Source organism: Rissa tridactyla, chromosome 4 (assembly GCF_028500815.1).
Source record: "Rissa tridactyla isolate bRisTri1 chromosome 4, bRisTri1.patW.cur.20221130, whole genome shotgun sequence".
Classification (NCBI taxonomy): domain Eukaryota; kingdom Metazoa; phylum Chordata; class Aves; order Charadriiformes; family Laridae; genus Rissa; species Rissa tridactyla.
This window is the reverse complement of record NC_071469.1, coordinates 6,195,233-6,210,438: the sequence shown is the minus strand read 5'-3', so window position 1 is coordinate 6,210,438 and position 15,206 is coordinate 6,195,233. Positions and strand designations below refer to the sequence as shown.

Sequence of the window (15,206 nt, the reverse complement as noted above, 5' to 3'; positions counted from 1 at the left end):
CTTTCCATCTCATTCATTTCAAATCCTTCTTATTTGCTGTCCTCTTTGCCTGCATCTTTTCAAGCTACTTCCAGCCACTCTTTTTTAACAGTACTTCCTTTCTAGCTCCTAGCAAGCTTTTACCCCTGCTCCTCTTTGCCTATAACTTCTTTCTCCACACTGCTTCCATCTTGTTGCCGCCCCTTTCTCCTTTTACATTCAGGTCCTCCTCTCCTGATCACTCACCGCTTGTTCCCCTTCCTTGTAACTTTATTTCTTCCCTACCTACTTTTCTTCACATTTCTGCATCCTTCACCGCGCCCTTCCCCAGTGCCTGGATGCTACCAGGAGAAGCAGAGGAGAAACAGCTTCTGCTTTCCGTGCTAATCAGCCCCTGGGGCTGCGAGGTGACAGAATGCACCCTGCACATGGAAAGCATGTGTCTGCCAAGCACATTTAAACTGAGAGTGTTCACAATAAGAAATGTGAGGGCGGGGTTCTTACACCTCCCTGCCAAGTTTCAAGCCTTGGCTCCTAACATTTTTATAAACTATTATTAGTGGAGTCAGTTTTTCTTCTGAATGTAAACTTTTAACGATTTCAGGCATAACAAAATCAAAAAAGTGAATACAATTTCTGCTTCTAAAGCATTTTTTTTACTCACTAGAAACCAAGAGATTTTTCTAAAGGGGTTAAGTATTTTTTACCATAGCCTTCCAATTGCCATTAGAATTCACATATGTTTAAGGAAGGTTTTTCAAAAGGTTGATCCTTTGATCCTTCTTTCTATTGTCTTTCACTTTCTCTTTTAGTACTTTTTCTTCTGATCCTGCAGTAGTCTTTTTTTTTTCTTTTGTAAAGTTGCTTTGACAACACTTACTCTGTTCAACTTATCCCAAACATATCCTTGTTTCTGCATCAAAGAGTTATACTATGACATATTTAAATCAAGGAGCTGTGTTCCACCCCCCCTCCCAGTTTCAGCACTATCACTTACGGAAGTCTCAACACAATTAACGTTTCAAACACAGTAGATCTATGAATAGTAAAGCATTAATCTAGAATGAATACAGAGATCACCTAAACACTGATAATTTACTGGAATTCATTAATTTAAGATGCTAATCCAACAGTAATAACACAGTGTCCAGGATGCTTTTATAGTCCTCAAAACAAGACATATTCAACAATAGTATGAGTTGTTTAGTAAAATGTTGTGAAACACAGGACAAAGCCTTCTTCTGACGCAACTACATGGAAAATTTAACACGCTATCACAAGCTGTAAATGTGTCACTGTGAAAGAACAGTGAAAAGTGTACTTCTGTCTTGTAACATGAAATTACATAAATTAGAGTATTAATTAAAAAAATCATTTGCCCCATGCATAAAATATTTTCAAGCAATGAACATTTGAGTGTTTGTTTTTTCTAAAAAAAAAAAAAAAACAAACTTTAAAAACCCACATTAGAATAGAGATCAGAGGTGTTTAAGTCTAATTATTTCCACTAAAACACTAGAGGCCTTTGTTTAGGGAATCTGTCCATTAAACTCTATAATCAATAAGTTGCATCAAAAGAAGTCCATGTCATATATTGTGTGTACACACGCACGGTTACAGAATATACAAGCACAAAACATTAATGCAACAATATCATCCAACAACTCCCAAAACAAACAACACACGTTGGCATGCTGGCACACTTGGTGGCAAACCATTTCCTTGCTGGGTGGAGTCTTTATCACAGAAGAGATGCAGAATATTCATTGGTTCCAAATCCTATAATCATCCAACAACACTACATTACCAACAAAGAGTTCATAACTTATGTTTAAATTCACTTCACTAAAGCAATCATAGAAAGTCTTACCATTCTTACTATTTGGCCAAGAAGAGTTTTTTTCAAGTATTACACTCTTCAGGCTTGAGCACCATAATTACAAATTTCTCCATCAAGAATGCTTCTACAAATAGAATTACCACAGCTGTGTGGATCTGCTGCCCTAAAACCTACAAAGGGGAACTTACAAAACATACATATCATGGGAACAGAGTAGTTACAGACAGTATCACTTTTCTTAGACTGAAAAGAGCTAGCGCTTTATGTTCCAAGTCCTAGATATGAGACGAATTTTGACTTCTGATATATCTAAGAAACCCATTCAAAGACAGCATGCCTCAAGATTTGCCCAGATAATGAAAGTCTGGACTTCAGATCATAGTTTTTGGTATCAACAAAAATAATTCCTTCTTCTTGAAATACACTAACTATAAAAGTAACAATTAAGAAAAGCATGCTAAATTGGTCAATACGTGCAGGGAGCATACAGAGTAACCATCTATCTTGCAGCGTTCAGGATTATCCCTACGTAACGTGTTGCTATATTTGTTAGAGATGCTAATGTTTTTTCTGCAGGCACAGGATCCACCTTTTCTTCGCAGAGGCATTAATTCTGAGACTTTACTGCCACGTCTCTGCATTAAGATAAGTGCAAAGGAAAAATACATATCAATTGCTACCAGTCAGCTCTGGCTGTATTGTAAGTCTTTACAGAAAACTGTATTTCCAATTTCCAATATGTTAAACATCATAACATTCAGCAGAACAAAACACATCATATTATAGACTACTAATAACTAGTTAGTAGTACAAGTGCATTGTTTTCAAACTTCTGAGCTATCTCTTTCAAGGATCTTTAAAGTAACTCTATGGATCAGAAGGCATAATCATATCTACCAGCATAAAAAATACCAGGGTTTTTTCTTCTATTTATTTTGAAGAAAGGTTTTGATCCTGTTTCCTTGTTTAGCTCAGCTGGATAGCCCAAATCCAACAAAGCAATTGAACCCAGACTTAACTTTAAATAATTAAATTAGTCCACAACTGATGAACAAGGACATAGAAGTGACATGAGTAGGTCTACTCACTTGCTCATCTGGATCAGCCCTAGAATGTTAAACCTTTGCAGAACCAAGCTCCTAGGAACACTCAAGATTCCCATTAATATCACTTGCCTCCACGCTCCTCAGGCATGGACTGCACCTATCTGCTACAAAGTCTGTTAGACACAGTTCCATCCCAGTGAGGAATACCTCCGTATGACTTTAATCTGAGTGCTAAAGAAGTATCGGATGCATCGGTGTGCAGTTATACTTGCAAGATTTCAAAGAGTTCAAAACTCATCAGCGTGAGAACATATTTTTAAGTAATTAATAATTTCTTAGCTAATATGTATCTAATTTTGCTGATCTCCGAACAGACTTCAGACTTTTTTTTTTTTAAATCAATAGTGTCATAAATCCATCAAATGTTTCAGTGCGATAAATCTTAAAAATTACTCTTACAATGTTAGAACAGAAATCTACAAGAAATAAAGCCTCAGGAACATTTTATGTGATACAATAACATGAAGAAAATATCACTGTGTGCATCTAATTAAATAATAAAGTGTTTGTATACAATAAGGCAGACAGAATACAGTAAAAAGGGAGGATAAAAATCAAATCAATGAAGAACATTAACATAGTAAGGCTCATCACTATAGAGAGAAAATAGGTGTTTTATCACTAGCAATTTACATATCAATACAGTTTACTAGCCATGGAGGAAAAAAACACAAGAAAACATAAAAGTCAGATACCTCTGTAATCATCATTTCATCACAATTATTTATTATCAAAAATACAGCAGACTTCCATGAGGTAGCGCGAACACTTAGATGTCATTCACACACGTTTCTCACCACTTTGAATAGAAGCCTTTGATATTCCTTACTTTTGATGAGTTTTTATTTCCTAAGCAGTGAAGAAGTGATTTATGGGTGACAGAGGAACATAAAAGCTTTAGATTGGCAACTGTTATGATTCAGCGTTATTTCTAATGCATTAGTAAAACCTCAAATGAAATCAAAACCTTTAAGAGTTCTAGCTCAAACTGAGGCAGAATAGTAGCTTCTATTTTTATCTTTTTTTAGAAATGTCATGATCACTACCCCACTCTCAAGTTCAGAAAAATAGGTCAAAATATTATCAAGTCCTCATCCTGTTGCCAGCACCATAAGTTTTTTCAATATGCGCATCTATAAACAGTAACACCCAGAGAAGGAAAAAACCAGAACCTAATTTTCAGTGAAGCAAAATCAGTCACTAATCAAACAAATCCAATACAGTCATATACATTGTGCACTGTGTATCTGGGCATAACTCATTTCTCTTTTCCAAGCAAGGAAGTCGTGAGGAACATCAACTTTCCAGGTGTGTTTGCACCCAGTGTTATACTGTGGCAGGCAAAGCACTGTGAACATATAAAAATTAACTTATCCAGGGAATGTCAGTATTTCAGCTATGCCAATTTCATCTCTAAACAAGATCTGTTTTCTTTTTCTTTAACAATGCACAAGAAAATTCCTTATAAACATGCTCTCAATTACACAGTTAACCTATTATTGGAAAAATGGTAAATTGCTTAGTTTACCACAGCAGTACAAAGTCTAAATTAATTTAAGCATTGGATTAACCACAGGTTCTTCTGCTTATGTGAGACACTGGAGGTCTGTGTCTCCTTCCTACTTGTGTTTGCAAGTTTTTTTGTCCTAGGTAATGTCCAACTTCTCAATCAGTTCAAATCTTTGGAAATACAATTATTGTTCATCTTCCACATGATTTACCACATCCAATAAAAATTTCATGTTGAGGATTTAATTAACAAAACAGAGACAATACATATATCTTCCTTACTATTTGTCACCTTTGTGATACTAATTTCTTCTCTTCCGAGCATTTTCTCCTGGGAATATAAAATCATTTAGTTTAATTAAAAAAACCTCACAAGATAAAAGAACAGAAAAATGAAAAAAATTGCTTCAGACATAGTTGTGCTAGAAGAGCAAGGCTGTAAAAGAAGGGGAATAGATCAGTTGCAACACAGATAAGAACTTCAACTGGGCAGTCAAAGGCCTTTTGAGCAACAGAACAAAGAAGTCTCTTGATTCAGTACCATGTGTTCATTTGCCTTCCATAGAAACCGAGCTGTCTATCATCACAACTGCTTTACACTTTTATCTGAGTTCAGATAACAAACACTTGATTCTCTTCGTTTGATGATATTTGGCTGAAACAAACTCTCGAGGTAAGATTCATAGCTTTTCCTTCGAAGAGAGAAGAGTTAAAATAATGAAGAACACGTGCTATTGGAACAGGGATTTCCTAAGCAGTCCAATCCTTTTGAATCAGCTGCAAAAAAGGTCAGTATAGGACGCAGAGAAAAATTTCATTTTTCTTGCGTCCTGAGCAACCCATTGAATCTGCACAAATAACTAAATGTCTGCAGCCAAAACTGAGTATGCACTTGTATCCTACTCTCCTGAAACAGAAAAGCACCATTTTATACATCAAACTAAGGAACAGCATTCCATGATCAACAAAGTGTGTGTAGGGTGAAAAAAAATCAGTGTGCAAGAAATCATAGCAAGATTTTGGTCTCATTTAAGCTCCTCTTAAAATTGACTTAAATGAATTTTAAGTGATGTGTACTTGATTTGTTCATGCTTCAGATAAGGGACAGAATTAACAACCAGACACAGGTCAGATTTAGAGGCAGGATCTATTGAGAGCCATTCTGTCTTTCAAGGCAAAATAGGAAAGTTATTTAAAATTACCAACTGTTATATAAACAAATACATACCCAAACCTTCTGACTCAAACAGGCAGGTATCATCCACCCCCACATCTCTGCACCAGGATAAGAAATTTGCTGTGTTGTCCCGTGCAAAAAAAGACCCTGAAGGAGCATTGGCTTTGCATGGAATCTTCCGTACTGGTAAGGTCTGAAAAACAGAAGTTGTCTATTTAGATAAATGATACCTACAAGCATAAGTACTTAAGTGCTCCTAAGTCAATATGCAAGTTTTGCATAGATGGATGACTACAGAGCCACCAACATATTTCCTTGTCCATTAAAGAATTCCAGACAGAGGGGAATGAGAAGTAAATTTGATGGCACAAAGTTATCAACCACAAAGTCTTTTCAAAGAATCATGATCGGCTACGCGGATGTGAAGTTCAAAGCTGAATCAGTGTTAGTAACTTTTCAGCAATATTAGCAACTACAATTTTGGGATTTAGTGTTTGGTACAGATCATGGAAAAAAAAAATATTTATAAAGACAGACTTTAAACCAGAACTGAACTTTTGCAAAATTAAGGGTCAATTAGTTTCAGGTCTATGTTAGGAGGCAATTATAGTATAAAGCAATAGGTCTTGAGGACTAAAGACCGTAAATACTTTAGAAACACCACTGTATCCCCTTAACAACACATGGAAGCACCCTGTCCACAGCAAATGTAATCTAGAAACTACAAGACCAAGGTCTAACACACAGCCATGCTCTCATTGTACCAGAGTAGTTCCATTTACAGGATTTCAATATCAGAGGAGATGCTGCTGATACGACATATCAATATCTGAAGCAGAGTAATTACCACAGCAAGCTTTTTGCTTGTATTGCTACATTTAGCGAGACACACAAAAAAATTTTTATATATATATATATATATAAAAAAGCGTTTAGTTCTTATTTAAGGTTTCTGTTCCTCAAATGAAAAATAGATGTTGTTCACGGCAAAATGAAGAAAGACTGAAACATTGTTATTACATAAGTTTAGAAATCTCCAAATCATGGAGAAATTCATGGAGGAAGTGTGGGGAGGGAAAAGACGACACCAGAGTAGGTTTATCCTTATAACAGCTGCTGGTAGAATACTAATGCCAGTATTTAAAGGCAGTTTAGAAAGCGATGAGATGTGATTTTATGTTAGAGGTATGATATCAATAATGTAATTGGAAAATAAATATACTTACACAGAACTACTCACCCTCTATATAGCTGATAAACCAAATAAACTGCAAAGAGAATGGCTACAGAGGTAAACACCATCTATTTATTTCATCAATATGTCAACGGGAGTTTACAAATTGTCTTAGACATGAACACAGAAACACCTATTCCTCAGATCACCATCTAGCTCTCATTCACCCATGATTCTTACTCCAACTGCACTTTTTTTACATTTCCTTGTTCTGCAAAAATTATGCTTACGTTTCAAAATATTTACGATATTAATTTTATTATTAATATTAATTTTTATATTTTATAAAAATAATAAAATATAATACATATTTTTATATATTTTACTACATTAGTATTTACAATATTAATCTCACTCAAACAGTTGCAGTCAATGGCTTGATGTCCAAGTGGAGACCAGTGACAAGCAGCATCCCTCAGAGGTCAGTATTGGGACCAGCGCTGTTCAACATCTTTGCCGGCCACATGGACAGTGGGATGGAGTGCACCCTCAGCAAGTTTGTCGACAACACCAAGCTGTGCGGTGCAGTCAACACGCTGTAGGGAAGCAATGCCATCCAGAGGGACCTGGGCAGGCTTGAGAGGTGGGCCCATGTGAACCTCATGAAGTTCAACAAGACCAAGTGCAAGGTCCTGCATGCTGGTCGGGGCAATCCCAAACACAACTACAGGCTGGGCAGGGAATGGACTGAGAGCAGCCCTGAGGAGAAGGACTTAAGGGTGCTGGTTGATGAGAAGCTTAACACGAGCCGTCAATGTGCACGAGCAGCCCAGAAAGCCAACCATATCCTGGACTGTATCAAAAGCAGCGTGGCCAGCAGGTCGAGGGAGGTGATTCTGCCCCTCTACTCCGCTATGGTGAGACCCCACCGCAAATGCATGCAGCTCTGGGGCCCCCAACACAAGAAGGACATGGACCTGTTGGAACAGGTCCAGAGGAGGGCCACTAAGATGATCAGAGGGCTGGAGCACCTCTCCTATGAGGACAGGCTGAGAGAGTTGGGGTTGCTCAACCTGGAGAAGAGAAGGCTTCAGGGAGACCTTATATATAGCCCCTTCCAGTCCCTAAAGGGTACCTACAGGAAGGATAGGGAGGGACTCTTTCTGAGGGAGTGTAGCAATAGGACAAGTGGTAACAGTTTTAAACTGAAAGAGGGGAGATTTAGATTGGATATTGGGAAGAAATCCTTTCCTGTGAGGGTGGTGAGACACCGGAACAGGTTGCCCAGAGAAGCTGTGGCTGCCCCATCCCTGGAGGTGTTCAAGGCCAGGCTGGATGGGGCTTTGAGCAACCTGGTCTAGTGGGAGGTGTCCCTGCCCAGGGCAGGGGGGTTGGAACTGGATGATCTTTAAGACCCCTTCCAACCCAAACCATTCTATGACTCTGTGATGATTCTATGAATACTTGTCTATATTGTATTAGCAGAAAACACGGACCAGTTTTACATGATATTTTAAAGAGAAATCCAAGTAAATCTTGTGTCATAGATACCACATCACCTCCTAGGCCATCCTGGAACAAGAGAAGAGGAGGAAGAGGAAGAAAGTAGGGAAGACAACTATTCACTAAAGCCAGAATAAATAAATAAATAAATACCCCAAACCTGAATTCTTCCAAGGGGCTCTAGATATGGAACAACCTTACAGATCAGAGCACAAGGAAGTTGTTAACCATTATTTTAAATCCCTTTCCATTCTTCTGTGGGGAAAAAAAAAAAAAAAAAAAAAAAGATAAAAGTGCTCAGTTCCTCACAGACCAGGGCTTTCTTTTTTCTTAAAAACAAACAAAAAAGAAAGGGTGGGGAGCACCTCCCCCCCCAAAAAAAAAAAACCAAACAAACCACAAAAGCTATTAGCGCTAGACACATTTCTAGACTTGAATGAAAAGGCGTATCTGTGCCCTGAGGCAAATTCTCATTATACTCTACAGACTGCTTCACACAATGAATTTCCCCTTGTGACTTCCAGCCTTTAGGAAGAAGTAATGCAGCATTTGTATGTTAATCTGATTACATTAAAAAAAAATCCATTGTACATATAACAAACTTGATCATATTCTCACCAAATTACCAGCAACTATAAATTGGTTTAACACCATTAAAATCAAACAGAACTGAATTCTTTTCCCATAGTACCTTGGACCAGAGTATCTGAAGTGATGCATGGATGTTCAAGGAAGCGTGATGCTCAAGGCAGTGATGCATGGAAGTGTTCAAGGCCAGGCTGGATGGAGCTTTGAGCAGCCTGGTCTAGTGGGAGGTGTCCCTGCCCATCACAGGGCGGTGCAAACTAGATGATTTTTAATGTCCCTTCCAACCCAAACCATTCTATGATTCTGTGATGAACCAACATAGTTAACAGGTTAATATAATATCTGACTTTGGAATTTCTGAATGACTGTCACATTTTAAAGCACAAATCCTGGATGACCATATAACAGATAGCAGCACTGTGACAGGAACAAGATGACAAGAAGCCAGCTCCAGTGTTCTTGGCACTTGCAGACTTGTGCATAAGCTACTGCAGAGAACATGGAAAGGAGATAAAGCTACAGTTACATTTTGTCTGAAAGCAGCCTTGCAGTGTCAAATCATGTTCACTCCTCAGTTCTTATCTCTGGATTTTCCACAGTGCCTATCCGTTACTTTGCTCCCAAGCTTTCCTTTGCAGAAAACTTGCGAGTCTTCTCTGAGGAAGAAGGAGGAGATAATAACAACTCCAGGAACAGCTCGGAGGGGCATTACAGGTGGAATCATACCAGGTTTGTTTCCTTCCACTCAGTTCTCCAACTCCAGCCCAGCAGATTTTCTGCCTTTAAACTACTTTGTCCTGCCACATTCCCCAATAACCAGCCTATATTCTTTCATGTCATGCTAAGGGTATTAAACAATTTCTTGAAGTCTGTGATAAAACCCTTGTATTATTTCAGGAAATTTGAACTAGGAAAAAAAAAAAACCCACACACAAAAAAGAGAAATATTGTGCTATATAGCTGGTGGTTGCCATCTGGCAATCAGAGGAGACTTGGACCCAGTACGGGCATGACCAATCTGCTCTCCTCGGCCCTGAGCCCAGAGGGCATGAGCAAGTCTACAGCACTGGTCCTGGAGGGCAGGAGCTGCTCCTTGGCACAGATGCCCTCAGCAGTACAAAAGCAGCTAGAAGCGAGGAGATAGCCAGGAGAACCTACCCTGCCTTTCTTATAAGGGGCTGTTGGGAAGGCACTGCAATGCCTGGCAGGAATGCAGAGAACTCCAGTTTTCCCTTGAGTCGCTGCTGCTCCCCAGTACTAACAACACATGAATAAATCTGCTTCTAAAATATTTTATGTCTTCTGATTTAGGTAGAACATAATGACTGAATATAGAAATGCTTTCAAGAAAAGAAATTCAGAACAGATGGTTTATGTGTCAGAAATCTATGCAGTTAGAGTCAGCAAATAAACCATCTAAAACTTCATCTACGTAACAGACTATCCATAAATTACACTTCTATGCCTTGACAACTAAGACAGACATTTAAACACATCAGTCAACCTAGCTCCACTGTGAAACTCAGACATTCATGGAGCTCGCAACATTTCTTTTACAATTATAAAGATTACAGTGTCTTTTAGAAGTACATTTTTGTAGTAACAGCTACTGACACCAAATAATGGGAGTCTAGGTACAGAACTATCACACTTAACTAATCAAACTTGTGATATTCTCTAGTTTCATAGTGACAGAAAAAATACGTCTGACTAACGGGTGCCCTAAATAGCTCAGAAGTGACAAACACCCAAATGTAAAAACAAGGCATGTCCTGGACTACAGAAGGGAAAAAACCCTACATTATTGAAGGAGAGAAAGAAAAACAAAACCAAAACTTTAAGCCATTTTTATGGAACAAATACTACATAGATAAATACCCCTGGCATCACATGATCTCACTGAAACATAGCATTCCATATTTCATCCCATTTCCCACAATATTAGGGTCTTGCTGAAGAGAACAGCAAAACAACCTCCTCTCCATTCAGCAATAGCACAATCAGGTTTATCACAGAAATCATAGGGAAATACTCATATTTTCTTATCACCTCATAAATTTCCCTACCACCTTTTAAATAGAAGTCCACTTCTTTTAATATTTCCAACGCTATCACTGTAATGTTCAACCTGTAACACATGAAAGCTCTTATTTAAGAAAGGTTTCATGCACAAGTATTTTTTACTGATTTGTATGAATGGCCTGACTATCTCAAAAGTGCTTTCTAACAGATCATTCTGAAGTAATTAGCTTTCCATATGGCAAAAGTGACTTTTGTTGACACAGTATAGTATAACCGCAGTTGCTTTGAAACAGCAGTGGCTGCAATTACTCCTATCAAATATCATGAAAACAGTTCCCCAGTTACACTCCTTTTACAATCTTGTCTTGTTGATGTGCATGCATGTGGTTTAATGCAGGATGTGAAAGTGTGAGTGAAACATATGATGCAATCCTGGAAAAATGCTGTCAGGTTCACTTCTAAACCCAAAAGGGACTCTCTTACTCCGATGCTCTGAAGTCACATGGAAAAATGTATTTTTTTTTGTACTGTTTTTACAAAATGAGGGTCCACAAATATATGTTAGAAACACCAATTTTTTTATAGCACACTTGAGCCACTTTCTGAAGATCCCTAATCATACCCCGCTCTTTGAATAGATGATTTCATAATTTTTTGAACTGTCACTCGCAATTGAATAAAAGGAAAAAGATTAGCAATTTTGTTTGTTATGGAAGAGGGTTACAGTTAGCCAGGCACTCATAGGAAAAAATTTATTTTATCGCCTGATGACCTACATTAACCAAAGAGGGGGAGGGGAATTACACTCTGGAGACTACAATGGTGTCTCTCGTGTAACTAGTGTTACGTCAACATAAATTCATACTGAAATTTGAGTATATCAGCTAGACAGAACACACATCTATTCTAGAACTTCTTACAATTTTGCCTTTAACTTTGCTACTGGCCACAGAGATATTCTTCTCCTCCTTAAATTCTTCCCTCATTTTGCTCAGGTATTCTCAGGAAAGCCCTCCGTAGAATCATAGGGTTGGAAGGGACCTCTGGAGATCATCTAGTCCAACCCCCTGCCAGAGCAGGGTCACCCAGAGCAGGTTACACAGGAACACATCCAGGTGGGTTTTGAGTATCTCCAGAGTTGGAGACTCCACCACCTCTCTGGGCAGCCTGTGCCAGGGCTCTGCCACCCTCAAAGGAAAGAAGTTCCTCATGTTTAGGTGGAACTTCCTATGCAAAAGGGGAACTTCCTTCCCCTTGTAGAATCTGAATTAGCTCTTTAGAACAGGGAATACAAAAGAGAAGTTCTGCCACAATCTTCTCTGTAAATACTATTTTTCTCCTTGTCTTGTATTAATTTGTTAAACATAAATGAACTGAAGCTCATTGCTACAAGAACTTACTCTTATTGAGCTGTTACAATTCACCTCACCAGAATGACAATACCCCTTGCCAACCATCATGTATCCAGTTGCTATTCCGAATTCTTCAGGAACTCAAACATAAAATGTTTCAGATCCCATTTATAAATCACAGCATTGGTGCCCCAGACAATCAATTCAGCAAAGGAAAATGAAGTTTACCTTAGACTGCTTCGCAGTGCCAAAATTCAGGTTTAGTGAGTAGTGATAAAGTATTGACAAGGACGAAGTAGACATTAAATAAATGAAACTGTAATAACTACAAGGTAAAATAAATACTCCTTGTCAAGGTGGGTACAGTTTTGTTTTCCCCCTACCTGATTTACTATGGGAGAGAACACTTTCCAAATACAACAACTGGACCAACAATCAAAAGAATGTGCTAAATGCATATGCAAAATGGATAGAAGGAACTCTGAATATGGAAATACTTACATAGAATTTAAAATGAAGCACTTCCCACTGCAAAAAGACAAACCCTAAGGGGAAAAAAAGGCAAAACAAAAAACCAAACACATCCCTCCCAAAGCTGCAATAGAAGTTAAAATCCAGGAAAATTTAAAAAACAAAAACTCAACATGGAAATATTGAAGGCTTAGGAGACATCAGTAAAAATTGCCAAACTTTTCAACAGTCACAGCACCAGGAACAGCTTCCAGATTGATGAAAAATGACATTGCACTTACAACAAAGAAAGCATCCCTGAGCAATTCACTTAACAATTGGCAAAATATTGTCCTTCAGTGAAATACAGTCTTTGCACTGTCATATTAAGTACTGTAGAGAGATGTCATTTTAACAGAATAACAGGTTGGATTTCATGCTAAAGTTCATGTGTTGACCAGATTTTTACCCTGTGTAATCACTGCAGAGATCATCAAAAGCCAAAAATCACTCATTATCAACTTCCTAGATTCTAAGAGAGCATTTGTGATCACTTTGGAATACGTAACAGATTTATGATTTGCCAATAAAAATAATTAACATCATCAAGGCTTTATATCAACATACAGACTATAATGTTAAAATAAATACAAAACTAAGCGAATGGTTTAGCTATGCTATTACTGTCAAAGTAGAATACATTCTCCCTGTTCTTCCACATAGCATTAGTTTTAACTTCTTAAGAGTAAGCATAGGTGGGAGAATAAGCTTAATTTAACAACAATGTAGTTTTAAAAGTTAAGATTTTGTTCATGGTTTTGTTCGTCTACGTGCTCTAAGACACAGCTTGCTGGTCACACAGCAAAAGATGAAAACATTAATTATTATTCCAAAAAAGATGGGGTTAATAAATAGTTCTGAAAAACTAATTTAACAGTAACACTGCAACTCCTACTTCTAGCAGTGTGTTAGAAAGCCAAGGAATACAAGAGATGATTCAATTCACATCAATGCACCAGGCAACTGGGATACCCAGAAGTAAATAATTTCAAAAATTGGCGAGGCAGAAGCTTCCTTCACCAGCTTAAACACATTTGATTATTTGACTAATAACTAATTCAAATGCAGCCAAGGGACTTGTCCATTTCAACATGTGGAGGCAAAATCACGATGTTTGCCAGAATAAGTGACAGATATCTAACTGAAAGCAAAAGCCTCCATAAAATATGACATGTGATTAACTTCTGTTAAGGTTCAACTGATATTTGGCAACTGAATTACCTGAAAATGTCTGGAAAGAGAAACTAGAGGAAGAAACCTGCAAGACAAGTCGTGACTGAATCAGAAGACCACCTATGAGAGGCTGGCTATCGCGCAGGTGGGTAACACAGAGACTAACAACCAGCAACCTTCCATCAGAGAGTAGGTGAGGCACAATTAATGGAAGCTGACAACAAAGAACCCATTTAAACAGATGTCAGACCCTATTCCTGCCCACTCTATTTGTGTAATTGAGGATGGGGTTAAGTCACTATAGTCTAAAGTCTGGTAGAGATCTACAAATTGACTTTCAAAATTTCTGGACCCCTAACTGTATAACATATCTAGGCCTACTGACAAATTCACTTTTATTAATAGTCTTTCAGAGATCTTGAAAGTAATTTACAAACTCCAGGCATGTATGCACCACAAATTAAAAGCCATTACTTCTACTTATCTACAATCTTAAAATGCTACCAGGACAAATACAAAAATTAAAGGTGGCTTGTTTTTTTTCTAATGCTGTAATAGCATTAAGGAGAGAGATTACCATTAAATAACATTAAAGAGAGAGACTAGAATCAAAATAAAAAAGAAAAGAAGTTTCTTAAAATTTTATAAACAGAGAAACTAAGACAGGGACACTAAGATAAGTCACAGCAAAGACCTCCTTGCAGTGTTCCTGAAAACAAACACAAGGGGCAAAGCCTGGGATTCCGAAGTTCAATCGCATTCAGTAAATGCTCTGTCTTTAGACTTCTGGTTTTCAGAATTTACATTTCGATGGGGATTTTTGAAATTGGCATTTCATAATAGGTTTCTTAGATAATATCTGATTAGAACAGAACGAGGCAATTCTCACAGTTGCCCTTTCAGAGGATAATTACATCTTTGTTACGTGATTGTGAGCTTTTCCCTACCACAACCACTGAAGCCAGAGCTGGATTAACGTATTGAAGAATCCTAGTTTCTGAATTTACCCGATTTATATCATAATTTAATGAAACAAGTAGGAGGATTGCATTTGAGTAAGTTGGTTTTGGCTATTTCATTGTAACACAGCAGGAGCTGTGAATGAACACGGCAACTACATGCATAAGCAGCAATTTTTCCATGAGATATCAACTGGTCAAATTTGAGTGGCTTCTCACAGGACATATTTCAAAAAGCATCTTATTAAGATCGTGTCTTATCAAACATCACATTCTTGAAAGGGATATGATTCTCTCAAAATAAAGTTAAAGAT

General features: G+C 37.7%; 1 protein-coding gene across 4 annotated transcripts in view; it reads right to left on the bottom strand.

Annotated features, from left to right (window-relative positions):
* The window catches only part of GAS2 (growth arrest specific 2), a 98,067-nt gene that overhangs the window by 53,121 nt on the left and 29,740 nt on the right, over nucleotides 1-15,206 (bottom strand). For all 4 annotated transcript variants that reach the window (XM_054200387.1, XM_054200385.1, XM_054200383.1 and 1 more), the window contains exon 4: nucleotides 5,663-5,804. In XM_054200387.1, the coding sequence (XP_054056362.1) occupies nucleotides 5,663-5,804 (142 nt within the window). The remainder of the gene's footprint in view (nucleotides 1-5,662; nucleotides 5,805-15,206) is intronic.